Below are 24368 nucleotides of genomic sequence, written 5' to 3' on the forward strand. Positions count from 1 at the left end.
ACCTTCTTCTCCATAAAATAGCCATCATTCGCATTTTACATAACACAAAACCATAGGCATCATTCTGGACATATTTTCCACACTTTCTCACAATATCCAACACATTGTCAGCTCCCATCTATTTTCTACTCAGTAAATAAGTCTTAGATTTCCACCTTTTCACCATTCTTAGTCTACAGGAGTTCCATTTATGTTGGCACACTGGTTCCCCTGCATCCACCTTACCTCTTCTAATTCATATTTTATGTTCTACCATTATATTTTGGAAAATTGTATTTATCATATTCACATTCCTACAAAAACTCTTTACTAACAAAATAATAAATATCAAAATACCAATATGGTGTCCCACTCTCTTCTTTAAACTTCTTTTACACAAACTCCTCATATTCTCTGGACTCAACTTCATTGTTTAGAGAGCTTTGCATGTGGTCTGAGACAGATGCTTCTAAAAGTAACCAGCTACTCAGACACTGAACATTATATGATTAATACATTCTCCTTACCATAAATGTAGATGAGCAGATAAACAAAATCTACTCCAATTGGTATATAGTTGGCTTTTTGTATTATAAAATTATCATGAACATATCCAAAATTATCAAAACATTTTACTAGTGTCTTTAATTTAAAAGGATAATGAAATAACCCAAAAATGAAACAAAATGAAACTGAGCTGATCATAGTGTTGAAATGTTTATGTAGCTAAAAGGCTTCTTGGTGATTGTTTAAATGGGTGAGTTAAATTAATCTTATCTACTCACTTAATCTCTTTGTATCTCTGTTTCCTCCCCTATAAAATAGGGCATTTAAGTTTGACATGTCCAACACTTCAAAGCATTAAATGAGACATTGTCTGTCTCTGTCACTCCTTTCTGACCGCCTTCTCCATCACCCCACTTGAAACTCAATGAAAATAATTTTCCCACCCTGCATTTTCGTGACACTGAATAGTCTAGCAGACTATTTTGTTTTCAACTATACTTGTTTTCAAATGGTTTAATTTAGAATAGATAGATATTCTAGTGGTTCAAGGATAAATAATAATATCTACTTCTGGACAATAACTTCCATGACAGTTTTAACAAAACAATTATTTCTAACTCGATAGGTAAAATATCTATTAGTGTAAACTCTTAATTTTTCCTATTTTGAAAAATATTGAGATTTTACTCTAAATTCCAGAAAACTTTTGAAATTGAAGTACATTTCCTTCTGTGGCTTGGAAATAATCTTATTGACAACAGAGACTCTTAATTCAGACTTATATTGTAGTTAACCATAGACAAACAAACCTACCTTTGAATGGTTAAATTAATAAGTTCCAAGTTCATGCTTGGAAACAAGTATAAATTATAAACAATGTATCTCACATGATATTTTCCCATGTCTAGAATGACGGCAGTGTATACTTTCAGATTATTGATCTCATCCTGCTTTAAGGGCCAAATTGTTTAACAAGACCATTTCAGGGACCTGAATAAGGCATTTTTATTGGTAATGAGATGACAGAATACCCAGACCTTAAATGGGAAGACCCAGTGTCCAGGTCCACATCACTCTAATGTTCTATTGATGTGGAGCACAGATGGCTAGATGTGATGATGGATGAAGTTGTCTTAGCAGCAGAGTTGTCTTAGTCCTGCCAAATACTTTAGCTGAATGACTTATTAAACATGGCTGATCCAAGGCAGCTGGAGAAATTTATAAGTAACTACATCAATAGAATATGGAAACTTCTAGAGAAGTCTGAAGTGGAATTTTTTATTATACCATTGATTCAGAATTCAAATGGTTCATCAGAACCATTCATACAAGAGTTGGGAGAACAAAAGGGGTGACAAGAGATACTGGGAGAATATATGTAAACAAAATGATTTTAAAGAACTAAGAGGAGTTACAGAGTAAAATGACAATTTTTTGAAGGGAAGTTTGATATTAAAATACTTACTTAAATTAAAGTTATCTAGGATTGCTACTTCAAAGACACAGGGGCTAATATGGAACCAGGAATTTGCTATCAAATTATAACTCCTGACATGTTCTATTCTACAGGAGACCGGTAGTAAAGAAAATCTCACAGGGGCATACTTTATATACAAACAGAGATACAAAAATTGTGGTATATATGTGTATTAAGAATTGTAATGCAAAAAAACCCCACAAAGTACATGTATAAAAGCAAATAAAATAAAATAAAATAAAATTCACATGTCAAAAAAAGAAAATCACTTGGTTATGAGGCATGGAATTTAAATTATGTGACTAGGTATGCCATCCAAATTTTGAGGGTTTAAGTCTTCTCATTTGTACAGTGAAAGAGGGTAGATGTTCTAACTTTTTTCTTACAATTATTAAATTTTGCTTTTCTGTTCCATAGCACTATTATTTAATATTTATTGAGCTTTAGAATCTTTTTCTATAAAATGAAACATCATGCAGATTTTTCTTGGATGTATTTTTTCATAGCATTTGTTACCTCCTACCTGCAAGCTCCATAAAAGTAATAATTATTGTCTGTTTCATTCATTGATTACATAAGCAGTGTAACACATGGGAGACACTCAATACTTTTCAAATGAATGATTAAATGAGATGATGCATGTAAAGTGCTCAACATAGTAATTGGCACAAAACATTTGATAATTGGTCCTATTTGATAAATGGTTATGAAAAATATTTTCATTAACAACCATGATACAGTCTCTCTAAGATGGTTGTAGTAAGCAGGAATGTTTGAGAAAGAAGTTGAATGGAACTTAGAACTATACTCTGGTTTCCAGATATCTGAAAGAGTAAAACATGCTACTTTTAAAGAAAAGAACATGAGCCAAGAGTTGAAAATAGCAGTGACATATCTTTAAAATTCAGAGTAAAGAAGACTTTTCTAACAAAAATATTCAAAAATGAAATGAACTAGTGCACGTGTAAATGTAAACTATGATGTAACCAATCAATGAAGGGAATGAAAAATATAACTAAAAGTTATATTTTTTATATTTATCATTGCAGGAATTAAATAATTTGGAGATCATTTCCCATTATTAGTATATTAAGAATAAATTTTAAAATATGTTAAATATATAATTTTAACTTTATGGTATAGCCAGCAATAAAATCATAGATGGAAAATTGAAAATATAGTAAAGACCAATTTTTGGTAAATACTACCAATCTTGTCATTTAATACTGACAGTAGCAGTAGATTGGAGCTGCCGAATTCTTAACTTGCTATCATAAAATACTTAAAACCAGTATCTTTCCTGTTGTTTAAACCCTAGTGGTAACACTGGATTTGAGAATGAGAATATTGTCACTGAGTATATCCTTGGGGTGTATGAAACTAACTGGTGCTTCACCTGCCAGCTAGGGAAAATTTTAGACAAAATGTATAACATCGATGAAAAAGAAACCTCACTAAATACCATTTTTATGAAGGAGGTATGACTTCATACCAAAATATCCTCATCAATCAGATTAGACAGAAAAGAATTAGTTACAAAAAAAATGACTGTCAGAAAATGTCTTAAGCAGGAGCTGAGTTTGACCACAGAAGGTCAGTTAAACATTTGGAAAATAAAGAATGTTCTCTTTAACAAGACATCAAAAGTCAACAGCAAATAAGATGTGTTTCTACTGTGGACAGAAATATTAAGAAAGGCAGTGGTTTCTAAGGCTTTTGCTATTCATTAAAGTGGCTGCTTCTTAATACATGATATGATATGTGGTAACCTCTTAAAACAGTGTGGAATCGTAGAAACTTACACATTGTTGACAAACCATGATGCTGCATCTCAGGGATGAATGTTTCATTCACACATTCACTTAAGTATCATAACAGTTAGTTTTGTGCAGCAATTGGGCCACAGGTGCTCAGATATTTGGCCAAATATTATCATCCCTGTGTTTGTGAAAGTGTTTTGGTTAAAACCATTTGAATCAGTAGATTGAGGGTATACTTTTTCATGTGGATGTGCTTCCTCTGAGCAACTGGAAATCTCAACAGAAGGAAGGGGTTAGGTAAGAGGAAACAGTTTTTGTGTAACTGCAGCAGCTGGGACATTGGTCCTTCCCAGGCTTTGGATTTGGGGTCAAACTTTGGTTCTTCTGGAGTCTGGAGGTTGGTGGCTTTAAGACTGGAACTTAACACTGCCAGCTCTTGGAGTCCTTAACCTGCACTCAGACTTGAACTACATGTCAGCTTTCCCAGATTTCTAGATTGCCAATTGCAGTTCTTATGAACTCACAGCCTCCTTAAACACATGACCTAATTCCTTACCAAAAAACCCTTATACGTATATTATAAAGTGTGTATACATTCACTTTTGATTGTTTCTCTGGAGAACTTGATTAATACACTGATTCAGCAATAGTAGCAGGTAAGGGTCTGACCTGTGCCAATCAAGTAAATTTTCTGGATGTTAATATCAATCCTTGTAAAAGTTAATGTTTTAGAACAGTGTCTTAGTAACAATGCAGACAAGGCAATCTGAAAAGGTAAAAACATGTTTGGAATATGGAAATTTTGAGTTAATTTACCAATGTTTTAAAAATTAGTTCTAAATAATTCCTTATTTTTAACCCCAAATCCTAATATTCTACTTTATATATTAAACCTATATGGTCCTCACAATCAACCTCAAATGGAACAGAAACAAGTTTGATATGTGTTTATTTCTCAAGATATTAACCCAGGCACTTAAGAATCCATCTCATTTAGTTATATTTTTGAGGAGGTAAGGACTCATCTCTCTGTGTTCATTCCTCTTATCTTTATTAATCTGTACAAGGCCTTTCTATTTATTTTCCATGATTTTCTTCAGTACTGGTACTTTATGATATTTAAGCTCTACTTCCGCTGAACAGCTTAAAATTCTAAAGCATCTGTCCTCATGCATCAAAAGATACCTTTGAATGCTTCCAAAGCCATGGCATTAACTGTATGTGGATTTTCTCATTGTTACTCACCTGCCCAGAAGCAGAAATTCTCCTGCAAGACCCAGGCGTCTCATAGCCATCAGCAGACCTCTCACTGTCATGCCCTCACAGAAGCAAGCCACCACCCTTGCCTTGGGCAAGTGACTTCTGAGCTTTTTCAGCAACTTGTCGAAGCTCTGCTCCCCTGCGTTGCTGTAGATTTTGTAAGAGTGGGCAATGCAAATCCCTTCCTTGGCTGACATATCTTTGAAAGCCTCCATTCCACTTTCACCATAGTTGCCTGTGTGAAAACATAGATAAGCAAAGGGAAAATGAAATGAGAGAATCACATTAATTGGATACATTTAGGATGCAAAAGAGTTAAGAGTGTGCAGGTCTCTTGATGGTGTTGGACTTGGAACTTGAAAATCTGAATTTGAGGTTTTATTCTTTAACTGACTTATTTGTCTTACACAAGTTAAAAATCAAATTACATTACAAATACATTCATTGATCTTTTATACTTTTACTGAGACAGAGAATATTATAAAAGTACAAGCAATTAAGCTTCCCTTTTGATTCAAAATAGTTCATTTTAAAAATAATAATCAAGTATTATTAATTTGTTTGCCATTTTTAAATTGAATTTACTTAGCAAATGGATAAAAAGCAATATTATGCATACTAATGGGTAACATGGGTAACATGTAATGCTTCGATACATCTATACATTGCTTAATGCTTAGATCAGGTTAAACATATCTACCTCCTCAAATTTTTATGATTTATTTATGAAAAATTTTAAAAAATTCTTCTAGCTTTTGAACTGTATAGTCATTATTGCTTTCCTTGGTGACTCTGCTGTATAATAGTAGAAAACAAGTTTTTACTCCTAATTGTAACTTATCATGCATTGTTTGGTCTTTTCCAAACATTACATTATATATTATACATTTCATGCATGATCTATATCTATATCTATAAATAATGGAATATATGCAATGTATTTTTATATACTGCATTTTCCTTATTCATCAGTTTATGGACACTTGTGTTCTTTCCAATTCTTAGTTATTGTGAATAGTAGTGTGATCAACATAGGTGAGCAGATGTCTCATCAACATACTGATTTGATTTCCCATAGATTCATTCTTGTATTCAACTGCAAGATCATGTATGGTTTATCACTACATTTTTGTCCCCATTGTATTGAACTTCTCATTGCTTTTCTCTTTATGATAATTTTACCAAACTGCTTTTGTTTGGATATGCTTTATAACCCAAAGATTCATATGCTAGAAGTTTGGTCCCAGAGTGACAATGTGGAGGTGGTAGAACCTTTAAGAGGAGGGGCTTGGTAATAAGGTTGGCGGGGAGGTATACACTCATGAGTTCATTAATCCTGTCTTCTGGAAGTAGTAATGTCTGGTAGGAGTAGATTTTTCCCACTGGTTGTTATGAAAGGCTCTTACCCAGTCTCTTGCTACCTTGCTGACATACATGCTCTTCCTGTTATAGTGTATTCCCTTTTTGTTTCCCCACCACGTTGTATTATAACTGGACCCCAGAAATATGATGTATGGACTTTCTAGTCACCATTATCATGAACTAAATAAGCCTTTTTCCTTTATACATTATCTAGCATCAGTTATTCTGTTATGGAAACACACATTCATTAATATTTTTGTGTTAAAAGACACAGTATATACATGTAATACTTATACTTTATATTGTAAAAATGTTGTCATACAAATATTTTTATAGAGTATTACATTGTATAAAATATTACATATACTAAGTTATGTTAATAGCCATTAGAATTTATAGTTTTCTCTTAACTAAAAATCCCAGATTGGGGCTGGGGATGTGGCTCAAGCGGTAGAGCGCTTGCCTGGCATGTGTGCCGCCTAGGTTCGAGCCTCAGCACCACATACAAACAAAGATGTTGAGTCCGCCGAAAACTAAAAAATAAATAAATAAATATTAAAAAAAATCCTAGATGGTTTATTTAGATTATTTTATCATAAATAAGTGTATAAGCTCATGAAAAACATTTTCAGTTTTATTCTATGTAACCATAGCCAAGTTGGTGGTAAATACATTCAAAGTCCTTTCCAAAATCCAAGCGTTAATGAATAATGGCTCTCTTTTAAATTTAATGAAAAACAGAAATTAATATTTACAATCAACTCTACAGAAAGCACATCAGGACCTTTATAGATGTGATCCCATTTGACTCCTGCAATAATATTTTGAGGTAAGTAATTCAACCCTCATTCCGTGGATAAAGCTGATAAGGCAGTTAGGTCTACATTGACCCTGTATTTTATATGCACGAGCAGTAAATGAAGGCTGAACTTCACCTGGAGAGCTGAGAGTACAGGTTCTGCTCCCTCCACTCTTCTGAGGCTCTCAGAAGTCTCAAAAGTTCAAATGGTATCTGCTTTCTCTTTCCTACATGAAGATGCTTTCAATTTTAGATACATTTTGAGCATTTTTTAAAGCTTTATAAATCACATTAGGCTCATTTTCTGAATTTTTGAAAGATTAGTTGGGCAAGAAAGTTTGATTTGAAGTTTGCAGGAGCATATTACAAGTCAGTCAAGCTATAGAATGTAAAAATAGGTAACTGGTCTAAAAATCAACTAGACCTAGGAACTAGAACTTCACCAGAAGAAGTAGACATCAAATGAACAAGGAGCAATGGGCATTGGGCATTCAATTGCACAGGTTCCCATGCCTGGAAGAGAGATGATTTATTTATAAATAATTACATGGTATAACAGTTTAATTTGGAAAAGTCAGTTCAGTTCATATATATTAGCTCAGTGCTCCTTACAAAAACTATGTAAAGGTAAATATAATGTTCTTCTCATAGCTGATGAAATTAAAATCCAATCCTAGCAAATAGGTGTCTGAGTGTTGCCTTGAACATGTATCTTCTGATTCCTGCAACTGTGTGTGCTCCACCATGACATAGGTGCCTTGCTGCAAATGTGACCTTCAGACACAGATAGTTGTTTTTCTTTTTGTGTGTGTGTCTGAGGAACATTTACCAGAGATTGAACTCAGGGGAACTTGGCCATTAGGCCATGTCCCCAGCCCTATTTTGCACTTAATTTATAGAGAGGGTCTCACTGAGTTGCTTAGTGCCTTGCTGTTGCCTTGAATTCATGGTCCTCCTCTGGAACTGCTGGGATAACAAGCATGTGCCATGGTGCCTGGCTGAGGGTAGATTTTTGCATATTTCTGTCTTCATGGACAAATTGCAAAAGGGCAAAGCAGAGTAGGTCTGCTTGAGTCCCAGCCAAACTCAGTGGTGGACCAGCTGCAACTTTTTTCCTTTTCCAGAATTGAAAGCAACAAGAAGCCTCTGTGATGATGGCAGGTGGACAATCCAGTTATTTTGCAATTAGTAATGTTTAAAGGGTGCTTTCTGAAACGTGCCAAGGGGCCTAAATTACTGGTTTTACACTAATCTGACTAATCTATTATTCTTTGATTTATTTTTAGCCATCTCCATTTTTCAACTACCTTCCACTCAGTGCTTTGATTTAATGCTGAGGCAATTACATAAATAATTTGAAGTGAGGTATAGTGATTATGATGAAAATAATAAAATTTTCAAAATATTCATAAATAAGAAAAACATTGAGAAATTCATAGTCTTTAGCATCTCTCCAAAAACCTTTGTTTTAACATTGTTTTTATTTATACAACATGCTGTATAAAAGCAGCTTAGAACAGCTCATGTATCGGGGAAAATTATCACAAGATTCAAAATTAGACTAATTAGAATCATAAAAAAAGACACAAATAAGTTTTCTTTCTCTGATACCTTTTCTTTGTTCCATTTACTCCTACATCCTCCACAGAAGGCAAATAAAAATCTTGAAATGATATGTATATTTGTTCAAATAAGATCATCAAGTAGACACTAAATGAATATGGAGTACTCTTTCAGAAATCCTTCATTATAGGAAACAGTCACTTTAAAGAAAGTATTGGGATCTATCTTCCAAATTAGGACTTTTAGTCTTAGTTGGTCCAAGTTATCATTCACCAAAAAGGTGAAATTAAAATTCCCATCTAAGTGATTACTTAAAAATACATTCTAGAAGGCATTTAATGGTAATCCCTTGTTGCTGCTATGGCCGTGCTGCATCTTACTGACATCAGTTAGTGAAGAAAATCAAAGCTTTTTCTCATGGGAGTTGCTAAAAAAGGTCCTTCCCTAAAAAAATACTCATAAGCAGCTTCAATCGGTCACTAAATTCTGCCCTTTGACAGGGTCAGATGTTCATCAAGCAATATTACCCCAAACTAACATATTGCAGGGGCTATGGCTTAAACTAGTGGGTAACTAAAATAGACAGGAATGAAGAATGTGAGGAATGCCTGAGAGTGAAACATCTTCTCATTTTATTGATCTCTTTTATAAACATGATATTCCTTAATTTTTAAAAATATATACCTTTTCACCCATAAAGGCCATATGTGCAATGAGTATAGCATTTTTAAGGCTATAATGCAATCATGTTTATCTTCCTGTATTATACAAGTTCTTCAAGGCAGATGTTTCTATCCTCACAACAAATTAATGTGTATATATTGAATGAAAGAAGAAAAAGAAGTTAAATGGTACAAGGAATATTTTTAAATATGATCAAATAACTAAGACTTAGGTGGTTTCCATTCATATCCTGAGCTAAGAATGGAAATTTTTTGTAAAGACTTTTTTGAAAATTAGCATCAACTATCATGTATTGTCATCAAGGTTCCATGACTTATAATAATTTTATGGCTTAGAGAACCCTTTCTGGCAAATTTCCATGTTTTCATCAATGGCCCAATTAGTTCAAACCCTCTGCTGTCGTTTCTCTAAAACATGACCCATATGATACAGTATTCCACATGAAGCTGGGCATTATTGGCTCACATCCAGGATTTTTTTAATTGGAGCTATTATTATTGGTACTAGAAATATCTCATTTAGCAAATTCACTTTAGGTAGTTCTTTAAGAATGCATTATGTCAGCACATTTCATTAATACTCCCATAATGAACTCAGCAGAAAAAAATATTTGTGAAGAACTATATTATGTGCTATAAATGTGTATAACTACAACTATGGATATTTAACCACACACATATAAAATATTATTTATGAAAATACAAACCAGGGCTATTGATTTTTGTCATAAAAGTATATGACAAGTAGTTTGCTAAGTGATATGGGGTATAAGGATACCAGGTATGAGTCTAGAAAAAGAAGTTTAATTTGAAGAACAAGGGTAAAAATTGACCATACAAAGTCATATTGGCAGAGGACAGGACATTCATTCAATGAAAGAATACCTGACAGTTATAACTGCAACACGTCAGGATAATAAGTTTAAATGCCATTTTGGTATGGGTTGTAGGACCAGGAATCAAAAGTGTTACTATTCCCTCCAGTAACTCTAGTTTATATAATTGGGTTGAATGAACTGAGAGAAACAAATCAGAAAAGAATTAGCTTTGGAGACAATTCCAAGTTTTGGAAATGTTGTTTAAGCTTCTGTGAAATATCCAAGTAGAGATGTCAGGTACGAAATGAATCAGGACATTCTGGCTCAGAGAACAGAAATTTTTATTTCAGAATCCTCAGAATATGGATAACAACAGTAATAGATAAAAGTAAAGGGTGTGAGAGGAAGATAGTTCTGAATTATACACTAAGACACTCAAATATTCACACATTAATTGAGAAGGAAACATTCACAAAGGCAACATATTCACAAAGGTTAAAAACATATGGTTTATCCCTAACTGATCCAACCCATTCCATTTCTGAGAACACCAGAAACCAAGGAAATGTATTTTCTTATGGAAACCAAGAGACAATGATGATTTTATTTTCTCCTTTCCACTAACTAGGTTGAATACTAAATGTACAGTGAAAATATCTGCTGATTTTGGCAACATTCTAGAAGTCACACAGAATAGTCTAGTCCTGTGTACTGGGCACAATGGTACATATCTGTAATTCCAGTCACACAGGAGGCTGAGACAGGAGAATTTCAAGTTTGAGACTAGTGGCAGCAACATACTGAGTGAGGCCTCAGCAATTATGAGAGACCCTGTGTCAAAATAAAATGGACAGGGGTGCAACTCAGTGGGAAACATATCCCTGGATTCAACACCAAGTATCAGAAAACAAACAAACAAAAAGGAATAATAGGCTTTGGCTTGTGTGAATGAGAGTAGAAAATAAAGACCATTGAAATGTTTGACTTCTTTGAAACACTTGGGGTTGAAGAAGAGTAAGAAGTATGGTGGTGGGCTTGGGTTGTGGCTCAGTAGTAGAGCACTTGTCTAGCACATGTGAGGCATTGAGTTCAATTCTCAGCACCAGATAAAAATAAATAAAATAAAGGCACATTGACAACTAAGTATTTTTTTAAAAAAATTTAATAGGGCTGGGGATGTGGCTCAAGCGGTAGCGCCCTTGCCTGGCATGCGTGCGGGCCCGGGTTCGATCCTCAGCACCACATACCAACAAAGATGTTGTGTCCGCCAAGAACTAAAAAATAAATATTAAAAATTCTCTCTCTCTTTCTCACTCTCTCTTTAAGAAAAAAAAAGTTAATAGATCAGAATATGGAAATCAAAATAAAGGGTTTTTTTGTTCATTTTTTAGATAGGGGAAACTTAGGTACTAAGTGCTTAAGGGCATGGTTCAGAGTAAGAACTCAATAGATTGTGGATTTTATTTTCTTCATCATTATCATCATCATCATCATCATTATCATGTGCATCCTGAACAATATTTACCTAGTACTTGCCAAATTATTTGGTAAGAAGTTAATGATAAATACCAAGAACTGCACTAGTCACTTCAAATATATTGTATTATTAAAATGAACTAAACATCTGAGGTAGATATTATTTCTCACATTTGTAAATAAGTTGGGAATGCTGAAAGAATTTGCCAAAGTATTTACAGAGAGGCAATGGAAGGGATGGAATTTCAAACACTATTCATCAAATTTCAAAGCCCATGCTATCTTCCTACAGTGTATTGCTACTCTTAAGCCAATATGGAAAGGATTGCTCAGCTTAGCTCAGTGGTTTATCCAAAGACACTTCTTCTACCCACCACTGCTTTCTTTGAAACTAATTTCAGATACTATTGAATTGAACACATCTCAGCAAACTATGCATTATTTAACAAGAGTTTTCCCCCTCCAAACTTCTAGATAGGTTAAAAACATATGGTTTATTCCTAACTGATCCAACCCATTCCATTTCTGAGAATTGGTGTTTGAATCTCAAGGGTTTTCTTTAAAATATGTTATGCTTAATTATGGTGTTTCTTTAGATAAAGGCCTATAAAATAAGAAGGGGCTCTTGGAAAGAGACATACCACCAATCTTGTATTATTTTCATAACAGCATCATTGCCGGGGACAAGGAATCTCAGAGGAGAACAGGGAAAAGGAAAAGAAATTGATTCTGATATAAAAAATTCTGTAGGATTTTAAGTTTTTTATTATTTGGTAATATAGCTTAAATTGAGATTTGCAAAATTAAAAAAGAAAACTTTCTCATTTTCATAAAAATACTGCAGTCTTTGACTCATTTCTTTCTCTGGCTATTCTTCCCAGAAGAAAATAAAAGTTGAGACAGAAACTATGACCTAGATTCCCACTCTAACTCTCAAGAATTCTACTTCTTTCTGCTTTCTCCCTAAGTTGTCAGCTTCACAGCTGACGCCTGCAGTGCCCATCTCATTAACAGTGATTCCATTTGCAGAGAAAGGACAGCATCTATATGGAACTGTGTGTCAATGGGCAGAGTGGGCTGGCAAGTTATTCATTTGCCTCTGTTTTAGCTCGCTAGTCACCTCTGATCCTTGATTCTAACAGGATCTAATGACAATGCAGAAATTCTCCCATACCACTGAAGACAGAAAATCCTCTGCAGCGCAGCCAAAGTTGTTCATGCTTGACAGCCTTTGCTGAAATGAAGTAGCTTCTTTGACAGCAACTCCCTGGCCTGCCACCCTGTACTCTAGTTTAAATTTGCACTGTCTGGGTCCTGTGCTTGCCAGATTCCCTCTGAAAGGACACAATACTGAGAGGAAGGACTCAGTGTGGATTCAAAAAGAGTAGAAAGAGTTGAAATGAAGTGCAAAGTCTATGCTCCTGTTGCTATCAAATTCTGAGATTCATTTAAGATGAGTAACCATGCTATATTCTTGCATTATGGTCTTGGTATTTCTCATCTAGAGTTTTGATCTGTCCTGTCTAACATGGTAGCCTCTGGCTACATGCGGCTCTAAGTATCTGTCATTTGGCTAGTTTTTAAGTTGAGTGATTATGTGAGTGTAAAACACAAAATTGATTTTAAAGACTTAGCATTTTCTTAGTAGAAAAATACAAGGTATTTCACTAATATTTTATCATGTGGACTACATGTTTAAATGATAAAATTTTGGATATACTGTTAAAAACGTAATCTTTAAATTAATCCCACCTGTTTATTTTCAACTTTCTTGAACTGTACATAGGACTAGCATTAGATTTTTACCAATGTACTATTTTATACGAAGTGGGGGTTTACATCCTGTTCTCTCAGGGTAAAAACTAAACTCCTTGACGAGTTTATAGAATGTAGGGCTTCTTATGCTCCAATGCCTAAACTTTTTCCTCCTGTCTTACTGCTGCCTTTTCCTTATGACAGTCATCTTCCAGCCCTGCCAGATAGTGCACAGATCAACAAATACACCATGCTTTTGTACATCTCTAAATTTTGCACAATCTCTTTATTCTAAGATAATCTTCTATTCAGTGAATCCCTATGCATCCTTTAAGATTCAGCTGAAGGGGATATAATTCTACAGTTTTGGGGCTGGGGATGTGGCTCAAGCGGTAGCGCGCTCGCCTGTCATGCGTGCGACCCGGGTTCGATCCTCAGCACCACATACCAACAAAGATTTTGTGTCCGCCGAGAACTAAAAAAATAAATATTAAAAAAAAATTCTCTCTCTCTCTCTCTCTCTCTCTCTCTCTCTCTTTAAAAAAAATAATTCTACAGTTTTTCATTTTTAAACAGGTATCTTCTACTATTTTATCATGCCCACCCCACTCTAATATTCTAGGATTTTCATGTTATGTTGTAATTATTGATTTGACTCCCTTAGAGACTGTGAGCTAATTATAAAAGGGGTTACCTCTTAATTACTAGTTTATCTCAAGAGTCTAGAAAGCCTAAGCATATTTTGAGTAAATTAATTTTTAGAAAATGAACCTCAAATTTTCATTAGCAAAATACTATTAAGCATCTACTATAGATAGCTCTGTATAGCAGTTCTGGTATTGAACCTACTCAGGATTAATTGTGATTAAAAGGACTAAGCTAGGCTAAGATAAAATATGCTATGATGAAGAGCAAAACTCAGTCACAAGCACTTGGATAGAGTGAGTTGACAGTGCTTTAATTGAGTCCTTCTGACTTATTATTTACATGGACTTTGAGAAATCATTTAGCATTTTTTGTGAATTTGTCTTCTCAAATATGATTGATATGTATTCTAAAAATTCTTAGAATGAGATCTTATATTTTCTCTCCTAGGTCCTTTTATTATATTGTAATACTGACAAGGAATATTTTAGCCTGATTTATTCTCATTTCTTCTACATGTTCTTGCTTCAAATTCTAGTTTCCATTTCTCAACACCTTCTGAATGTAGTGAATAATTCCTAAGCTAAGTTTATCTTGTATTTAGGGAATCAGATATTCTACTTAGTACAGACTTTATTGGAAGGATATCTAATAATGTGGCTATGGTAACATGAAAAAGATTCTCCAATGAAGGGCACTACCTTGCGATTTATCTCACTACTCATTGTTTATTCATATGCTCTACCAGGATTTGCCAGAGTTTATGTCAAGCATTATTTGTTCTTTTGAGTTATTTCAGCCTTTTCAAGAACTGCTTAGTTTATGTTATTTGTAATGTACTCATGCCAATTTGAATAAAGATCTCAACAATAGCAATCAAGTGATATATTTTTTTCCATATGTATAAAGTCAAGGGAGAACAAAACTCACTAAATAAATATCAAAAGGATTTTAAAGTGTTTGCTGATAATCACTGGAAACCCTGTGCATTTGGAGATATGTATAACTCCAGTGTTTATTTATTTTTTTTAATTAACAAAAAATTGCCCAGGAGAATCTGTTCTAAAGCAAAGGAAATAGACCCTGGCCTGGGGCCAAAAGAATTTTGAGTTTAGCTTTCCTCTGGAAGGAGTCCCAATGATAAGCACTGGTGTCTTGACTACAAGTTTCATATACTCATAAATGCCACTAAAATTCTCACTTAATGTGAGAAAAAGAAGTGAGTGGGTGGAGAAAGTCTGACGCAGATCACACGTTTCTTAATCTTGGGTAGTTTCCATGGATTCCAGATTCAGTACCTTTAAGTACATCCCAACCAATGTACAGACATTCATCAAAATTAATTTTAAAAAATACAAAAACGTAAAGACAGGGGAGTAGACAACAATCTACAAGCCAAGGAAAGTGGTCCTCAGGAGGAGCAAACACCACTGATATCTTGATTTGGGGCTTTCATGTACTAGAAATGTGAGGAACAAATTTCTATCATTTAAGTCAACTGTTTGTGGTTCTTTGTTGTGGCTGCTCAACCCAACAACTGTGATCCTCTGTGGGTGACCAAAGCTTCCAGTCACAAAAGATTCTCAAATCCTTAGGCAATATGAAACTAACATAATTTTGTAGTTAGAAGGATGATAATTTTTGGAAAGGGCATTGGCATTTGTGATATATATAGTGAAGTTGATACTTGCATCTCCAATTATCAAATGTTGATAAGGTGAATATAAGGATCAATTTGATTTTGAATGGGAAATGCTTAGAATAGAGCCTGACACATTAGGAAAAGGGCTCAGCAAGGGTCACTGTTCTTACACACATAGTTTATTTTTCTATAAAATTCTTAGATGTTGGTGTTCACTGTGACTATCTATGACCCATTCCTCTTAATAGAAACCTTCTTTATGTTGTTGCATCTATCAAGGCTCCAGCTAACACCTATGGCTCCCAATTCATATCTGCAGTTAGATACCTGGCAAATGTTTGTTCCACTGCTGCCAGCCTTCTCCCCAGAATTTTAAACTAACACTGCTCATTAGATAAGGTGGTGAACTGAGTATTCAGTTGAGCTGCTGCACAGTAACACCATTTCAGTGTTTCTTAAAGACATGATCCCTACCCCTGTTGCCCATGTAGGCACTGCATAAAGCAAATTAGAACAGGCATATCCTCTGTCATCAGGGATCTTAATGGCTAAATCTTGATTGGATTCACCCAGTGTTTTAATAAAATCACTCATGGTCCAATTCTCTTGTCCTCGTTTTGCTACTGATAAAATCCCAGGACAGTACCAACATGTTGGCTTTTCACTCTGTTGCACTAACGCATGCTGTTTCTCCACTCTGTAATTCGTTAATATTACCTTTGGGATGCTGGAATGTAGTAAACCATTTGGGATTACCTAATACACAGGATAGCAAGTTATTCTCTGAAGCGTACAGAAGCTGCCAAGGTGGTTTACTTTCTCACTTTAACTCAAGATATCTTTGATACGGGGCTGGGGATGTGGCTCAAGCGGTAGCGCGCTCGCCTGGCATGCGTGCGGCCCGGGTTCGATTCTCAGCACCACATACCAACAAAGATGTAGTGTCCGCCAAGAACTAAAAAATAAATATTAAAAAAAAATTCTCTCTCTCTCTCTCTCTCTCTCTCGCTCTCTCTCTCTCTCTCTCTCTCTCTCTCTCTCTCCCCTCTCTCACTCTCTCTTAAAAAAAAAAAAAAAAAAAAAAAAGATATCTTTGATACCAAGCCTCCAGGAGGCACTTGTGAGAAATTTCTAAACAGTCCTATCTGTTCTTAACTTTGAACTGAGAAGGGCGAATCAGCTTTAGGAAGATTCCATGGATTTGAGACCATGTTGGATCATGAGCTCATGGAATTGTAGGTCAGCTATGAAGAAAGGAAATGACCATAATTATGCTTTAAGTTTAATAAAAACTCATTCTTTCTAGGCATGATGGCACACACCTGTAATCTCAGCTGTGCTGAGGGCTAAGGCCCGGGGATAGGAGGATTGCAAGTTTGGGGCTGGCCTCAGAAATGTAACAATATGCTATCTCAAAAGAAAAAGATTCATAGTGGGGTAGGGAGGGGGAGCATGGGAGGAATAGACCAACTCTAGATAGGGTAGAGGGGTGGGAGGGTAAGGGAGGGAGCATGGGGTTTGAAATGATGGTGAAATGTGATGGTCATCATCATCCAAAGTACATCTATCAAGACACAAAATTTGTGTGAATATAAGTTGTATACAACCAGAGATATAAATAAATTGTGTTCTATATATGTAATATGAATTGTAAAGCATTCCACTGTCATAAATTTTTAAAAATTAATTATAAAAAACACTTAGAAATCCCATAAAAATAAATAAATAAAAAGGGCTGGTGATGTAGAGCACCTATAAGATCAGTACCCAAAGGTTAAAAAACAAGGAACTCATTCATCCTTATTGATGCAAACATAGTACCTATCTAGTTTCTGCAAAATCCATCTGTGGGGTTTGTGTATAACTCCATTCTCTGGCAATACACATCTCTGCCTCTTTATTTATTCGTTGAGTACAATTAACAAATTGTAAAATGTTGATATTTTAAAAGTGTAATACACAATGATTTATACTTAATGAGGTGTAAATTTATATACTTAGAGTTCTTCACCCCCTGGCCTCAGTGGTTGACTTTAAAGGAAGAGACGTTACTTAAGCTGCTCATCAGGTTTTTTTGCTTGGGTTTTCAAATTCAAAGAAATTTAGAGAATTATTTTATTCTCTGGAATTTCTATCTATTCTCTGTAAAAATGTGAGCCAAGCACGGCCATCCGCGGTAGTCCTAGACTCTTGCTGAAGTGACGAGAGAAATGGTGTCGCCTGAGAAGGAGAAGTATGAGGTGAAGGCACTGGATCTGTCACTCTGGAACAGGGCTGCATTTTTATCTGTACACCCTGCATGCTAGCATTCATGAGTAAAGAAATTTCCCTTTGTTTTTGATTTTGGTTTCTATCATTTACAATGACAGTGTCCTGTTACTCTGTGGATGAACCAAGATAGGAAATATTTCCATAAGGAAGTTAGAACAAGTTAGGCCACAAAACACAGAAAAGAAGAAATGCTTTAGTAGGTAAGTTTTGGTACAGAAATTTTACATAGGTGGAGGGAAGGGAAAATGAATATGAACTACAGTTGTGGTTACTTTTAGTTTTTGAAATCATAGGACCATGTGGTGAGCAGTGGGGGAAAGCACTAAAATGCAGAGAGCTTTCAAACACAGGCAGTGAAAGCTAGTGATAAGGCAGGGAAAAAAAAAAAACAGTAACAAGTAAACTACAGAGTACCAATAGTACTTAATTTGAAAAATGGTATTCTAGGTCTGGCGATATGGCTTAGTGGTAGAGAACTTGCTAGCATGCACAAGGTCCTGGGTTTGACTTCTAGAGCTACAAAAAACAAGCAAACAAACAAACACAAAATCAAAAAGAAACTATTTCTGGCAGATATTTGTAAGGATGAATGGAAGAAAGAACGGAGAGACAGATATCCCATGAGAAGCTACTGAGAAAAAAAATTTGTGAGATGACAAGAACTTTTTTCCCCTTTCTTTCTTTTTGCAGTGCTAGAGTTGTTGGACAATCACTTTATCACTGAGTTATACCCCTAGTAACCAAGATCTTTAAATAGGACACAGATGGCAGAAATACAGAAGAGTTTCCAAGAAGGAAACATGACATTCATCATCCTATGTTATCTAGGGTTAGGTAATATACCAAAAGAACGAGGGCAGGATGATTCCATGGTTTCCAGTTTGACAGACCAACTAACAGATGGGATAGTTGGGCAATGGAACTGGTGTTTGGCAGGGAAGATGATGTGTTTCACTGTGGACACATGGTTAGCAAAAGGAATCCATATAAAGATGTTTTCCATTCAAATGTAAATCTAATGTTGGAGTTTTCATGAGAGGTCTGGGCCAGAGGGAATGATATGGTTTTTATATGGCGATAAGAAGTAAATTCTTGAAACTGGAGAAAAAGAAGAGTAGAGAGCTTATGTCAGAGTTTTGCTCAGAGAGAAACAAATGATTAAAGGGCATAAAGGTTTATTACAAATGATAATTAGTGTAGAATAATATTTCCAGTAAACATATTGATAATATCTAACATTATTGAAAATTAGACACTAGTCATTTTTATACACATAGTCTCAATGAATCCTAGAAACAACCTAGTGATGTAGCTATCAATTTTTCCCATTTCCCAGATAAGAAAACTGAAGCAGAAATTAAACACCCTTCTCAGTTCTACTACCAAAGCTTAAGTGGTTATCTATGAGCCTGTGATGCCTACTGAATGAGAGAGCATCATCACTAGATTTTAGAGACCCACAAATGGTCTTTGACATGAATCTATAAAAGGAAAAAACTTCAGGTTGAAGGGTGTGTCTGGCATTAAATGCCTCATGAAAAGAAAGATGGCTCAGGACCAAGGTGGTAACTGACTTGAAGCAGAGTCTTCTCAATGGAGCAGTGGGGCTTAGATCCAACTGCAGAGTGCCAAGGTAAGGGGAAGAATAGGTCAAGAGTATTCGTGAGTGTAAATTCCAATCCAAATCAAGCAAATCTACACTAGTAAGGGAGGTATTATCATACTGGAGCAGCTTTTATCTATGTGATATTTTCACCCTCCAAGGATATACAAAATACTGTTTACTAAAAACAAACTTATGGATGCTAAACTAATGGCTCTAATTTTGAATTAAATAACTTCAATGGCATTTTAATTAACTGTTAAATTATGTTGTATTTAAGATAATAACAATAAAGGAACATGTTACAGAAGAATATACCCTACATAAAAATGAAGAAAATGAAGTTCAGAAGACTTTAGTAACTTGTTAATTATCATCAAAGCAATAAAAGTTAGGAAAAGAAATGTTGTCAGTTCTCAAGCATTCATTCCATTATATCACACAGAAACTTATAAATCCAACTATTATTTTTCTACTAAGAAAATCTATATTTCTTTTAGAAGAAAAAATGAGAGATGCAGAAAAAAAGAGATTATTTAGGATTGTCAAGGTATTCCTGGAAATCTTTGTAAGACTAATGAGAGCTACATGTTCTGGAAGATATCATATTATCATATATGCAAAAAGTAATGAGAAATCAAATTAATAGCCAAAGAAGAAAAGTGTCTTAAGATACCAGAAACATGCACTAACAGAAAGTGATGATGTACATCCAATAATTAAAATAGAGGGGAGTAATGAAAATCATAGATGATTTAAAATTTTTATTTTATTGGTGAATCTTCTAATTATAAATGCATAATAATATGAGGCAAAATGGAAACTTTTTCTCCTTTAAGACTTTTACATTTTAAATGAGGAATCTTTAAGAATAGGTCAAAATAATTTCATATATTAATTACATTATAAATATTAATGAAAATAAAATGGATACTGTAAAATATTTTAAGCAAATCAATCCTATCTTTATAGGAAAAGAATGCTATTACACAGATTTAATACTAAAGACTGCATTAAAGATGATCTCTTACTCTAATATGTAAAGGCTTAATGCAGGACAGAGAGATTCTTTAGAACATTAAAATAGGGAAGGACAATGGAAGAATTCACTTTACATTTCATAGGAGTTCTCAATCATTTTTGTCATGGATTTATTTGGCGGTTTGATAAAACTTAAAAATTTTGGAATAATTTTATTTTAAAAGTATGAAATCAAATACATGTAACTATATCTATATATAATTATACTTATATATTTTACTTATATAATATATTGAGATTAATAATTTTAAAACAAATTCTAGATATATTGCTGCATGCATTCTTCATTAAGCCCCTAAATATGAAGAGATAGTAACAGGCTTACTAAATGCTCATGTGTTTGATAGTAATAAAAACAATATTTCAAGATATCTGCAGTAGTTATAATATTATATGATAATATCTTTGAATACTTTTTGTGAAAAAGTCAAAATTTCTGTTATTATTTGTGATTTTTTGATTGTATTAATAATTGGAGGAACTGCTACATTTACTTCAGAATTCAGTGAATGTAAAAATGAAAGTCATAAATTCCATCCATAGGAATTTTAAGGCCATGAAGATTCAAAAAACCCTGCACTGGGCATTCTCTTTTTTTTCTTTTTTTTAATATTTATTTTTTAGTTGTAGGTGGACACAATATCTTTATTTTACTTTTATGTGGTGCTGAGGATCGAACCCTGTGCTTCATGCCTGCTCGCTCTACCACTGAGCCACAACCCCAGCCCTGCAGACCTCTATATCTTTTTTTTTTAATTGTTTTTATTTTCTTAAAAGTAACCAGTATAAGTTATTGATTAATCTTATTATTACAAATAATAAAGTTCTTATTAAAAATGACAAAATTAAAAGAAGAAGGCATTGTTATCACAATGTAAATTAAAATCTTATCACTCATATACATATGTATACACATATACACATTCATGCACATTTAAGGGAATGGTTAATTCACTTTGGCATATTCTTATAGAAGATTATGCATTTAAAACTAAAAAACCTCTTTATGTTTTAAAATTGTGTTTTAATTATAATTTTATATGTGTATCACATGGTTTTAATTATGCATTTTACAAAAAACTAGATAAAAATATGACATATGTCAAAAAAAAAACCTGCAAATAAAAATCTCTCTTTCTTCTAAATGATCACTATGAAAATAAATGGCAGGTGGCTCAGAGGGGATAGGATCTTGAGATAATTAGTTTTAGGTCAATTACTCAACACATACTCAACCTGACCCTATAACTTGCCTTGGAGTTGTGTTTTCAGCTCAGTGTACTGTCATAGCATGGGATTATTTTACTCCAAATCAAGATAGATTAGACACCATTAACATAAATAAAACAATGACCTTATTCTCTTTCATCTCTCTGTCTTCTTCCATTCACTTGAAATACCTTTCAAGTATTTCAAGAATTTAGGGGATACATATTTCAGAATGAAAATGAAATAAAAGTATCATCAGATAAATTAAAATTAGGAGAATTAATTGCAAATAGCCCTGTGGCCAGAAGAAATGCTAAAGAAAGTTCTCAGGTTAATGGGAAATCTGTAAGAGAATTTTGGAACTTCAGGAATGAATAAAAATCAAGAAGAATGCTAAATATCTGACTAAATGTAACATTAGTTTGTCTTTTTCTCTCTTCAAGGGTGAAGTAGGCAGATGTGTGGATGGATAGGTAAAATATATGTTATTATCTGATGGAGTTTTCAATATAAGTAAATTTAGTATGCATTAAAACTGAAACATGCAAGCAGGAGAGTAAGGAAATACATATGGCTATAAGGGTCTACATTTTACTTAAAATGATGTATTGTTATTATAAATACACTACAAAAGATATACATAGGATTGACTTTTAAAATAATGTAAAATAACAATACAATTCAACACATATGTTGAAACTGAATACTAAAAAATCATAATGCAGAAAAACATCTAGAAAGGGGAAACATAGGGATAATGATAACAACAACATCTGGGAATGAAGAGAAAGACAATAACATAATGATATGTGTAAAATGATCACTTCATTAATTACATATTAATTACATTAAATGGGCAAATACACCATTTAAAAGACAAGAGATTTCAAGATTGCATTGAAAAAATAATCTCTACAATAAGGATCCTACTGTGAAATAACATAAATAGAACACAAATAAAAAGAGGGAAAAGATGTAAATACTAATCAAAATAAAGCTATAGTGACTGCATTAATATCAAAGTATGTATATTCCAATTAAAAAAATTATCAGGCTTCATCATAAGAGAATTCATTAAAAATACCAATTCTACCTGAGTTTATCCCTAAGACAGATTCAAAACATGAAGGGAAAGCTCATAGAACTGCATGAAAGAAAAGAAAAATTTGCCATCATAACAGGAGATTTTTAATAATCATCTCCCATCTATAGAATAAGTAGACAGGAAATCAGCCAGGGGATACAGTACTTGAGGAAAACTTTCAACCAATTTGACCTCATTGACAATTTAAAACATGCCATTCAACCAGAGCAGAATACACCTGCTTTTCATCATCACTGAAATCATTCACAAGATGGATGATAATACACAACACAAACTTTAGCATATTTGGAAGAATATAAATCATGTAAAATATGTTCTGTGAAATAATTGAGTTTAAGTATATATCAACCAAATGACATATGAAAAAATCTCCAAACATTTGGATATTAAAAAACACTTTTCTAAGTAAACTATGGAGATTGTTAGTGGAAATTAAAAAATAGTTTGTATAAAAGGAAAATTAAATGGAAAACATAAAATTATGGTATGCAGTAACCAGGGCTTGGAAATGAATTGATAATGTTGAAAGCTTAAATTTGAAAAGAGGGGTCTTAAATAAACAGTCTTAGCTTTAATCTTAAAAAAAATAAGAAAGAAAATGAAACACAAAAGCAAGCAGAAGGGAGAAAATAATATACATAACAGAAAAGGATAAAATACAAAACAGAAAACCAATTAAGAACAATATTTACATCAAAAGCTGGACCACTGGCCAGACTGATTAAGATATAAAGGCAGGTATTATCAATGTCATGAGGGAAAGAGGACCATCATTATACTACCTTAATGCACCATGAAAAAACATTTTAAGGAAATATTGCAAATAATTATGACCACACCCTTGAAAGCAGATGAAATGGACATATTCACTAGGCACCATGTGAAAGATAATGTATTCCTTCTAAGTTAGGCACAAAGAAAATTGTGTCCTCTCTCGTCACTCTGATTCAACATTACATTGGAAAGTTCTAACCTGTGTAATCAATAGGAAAAAGAAGCAAGATAAAACCTGATTGGAAATTAAAAATAATATAGTCCCTTTCCATGGGCAATTTAATTAGTAAAATATCCCAAGGAATCTACAAAAAAAGGTCATAGAATTAATAAGTGTGTTTACTGAGATCCCCCTACCAGCATCATTATACAAAAGCATTCTTACACTTAAGAATTAGAATTGTATAAATAGATTTCAAAGATTAAATAACAGTAGCACTTATAATAACATGAAATAAATGATTGTATAAAATATAACCTAACAAAATAATGCTGGGTTTTGTATACTAAAAATTATAGAACATGGTTGAAATAATTCAGTAAAATCTAAGTGAATGTCTAGATTATATACTATTCATAGATAAGAAAATTCAATATGGTTGATTTAATTTTCCCCAAATTTTAGATTCTTCACAATTT

At 33.7% G+C, this 24368-nt stretch overlaps 1 protein-coding gene across 3 annotated transcripts in view; it reads right to left on the reverse strand.

Moving 5' to 3' along the window:
- Nucleotides 1–24368, reverse strand: part of Grm5 (glutamate metabotropic receptor 5) — a 443701-nt gene that overhangs the window by 267575 nt on the left and 151758 nt on the right. For all 3 annotated transcript variants that reach the window (XM_021735879.3, XM_005339208.4, XM_040285077.2), the window contains exon 3: nucleotides 4969–5218. In XM_021735879.3, coding sequence (XP_021591554.2) covers nucleotides 4969–5218 — 250 coding nt within the window. The remainder of the gene's footprint in view (nucleotides 1–4968; nucleotides 5219–24368) is intronic.

This window comes from Ictidomys tridecemlineatus, chromosome 4 (assembly GCF_052094955.1).
Source record: "Ictidomys tridecemlineatus isolate mIctTri1 chromosome 4, mIctTri1.hap1, whole genome shotgun sequence".
NCBI lineage: Eukaryota > Metazoa > Chordata > Mammalia > Rodentia > Sciuridae > Ictidomys > Ictidomys tridecemlineatus.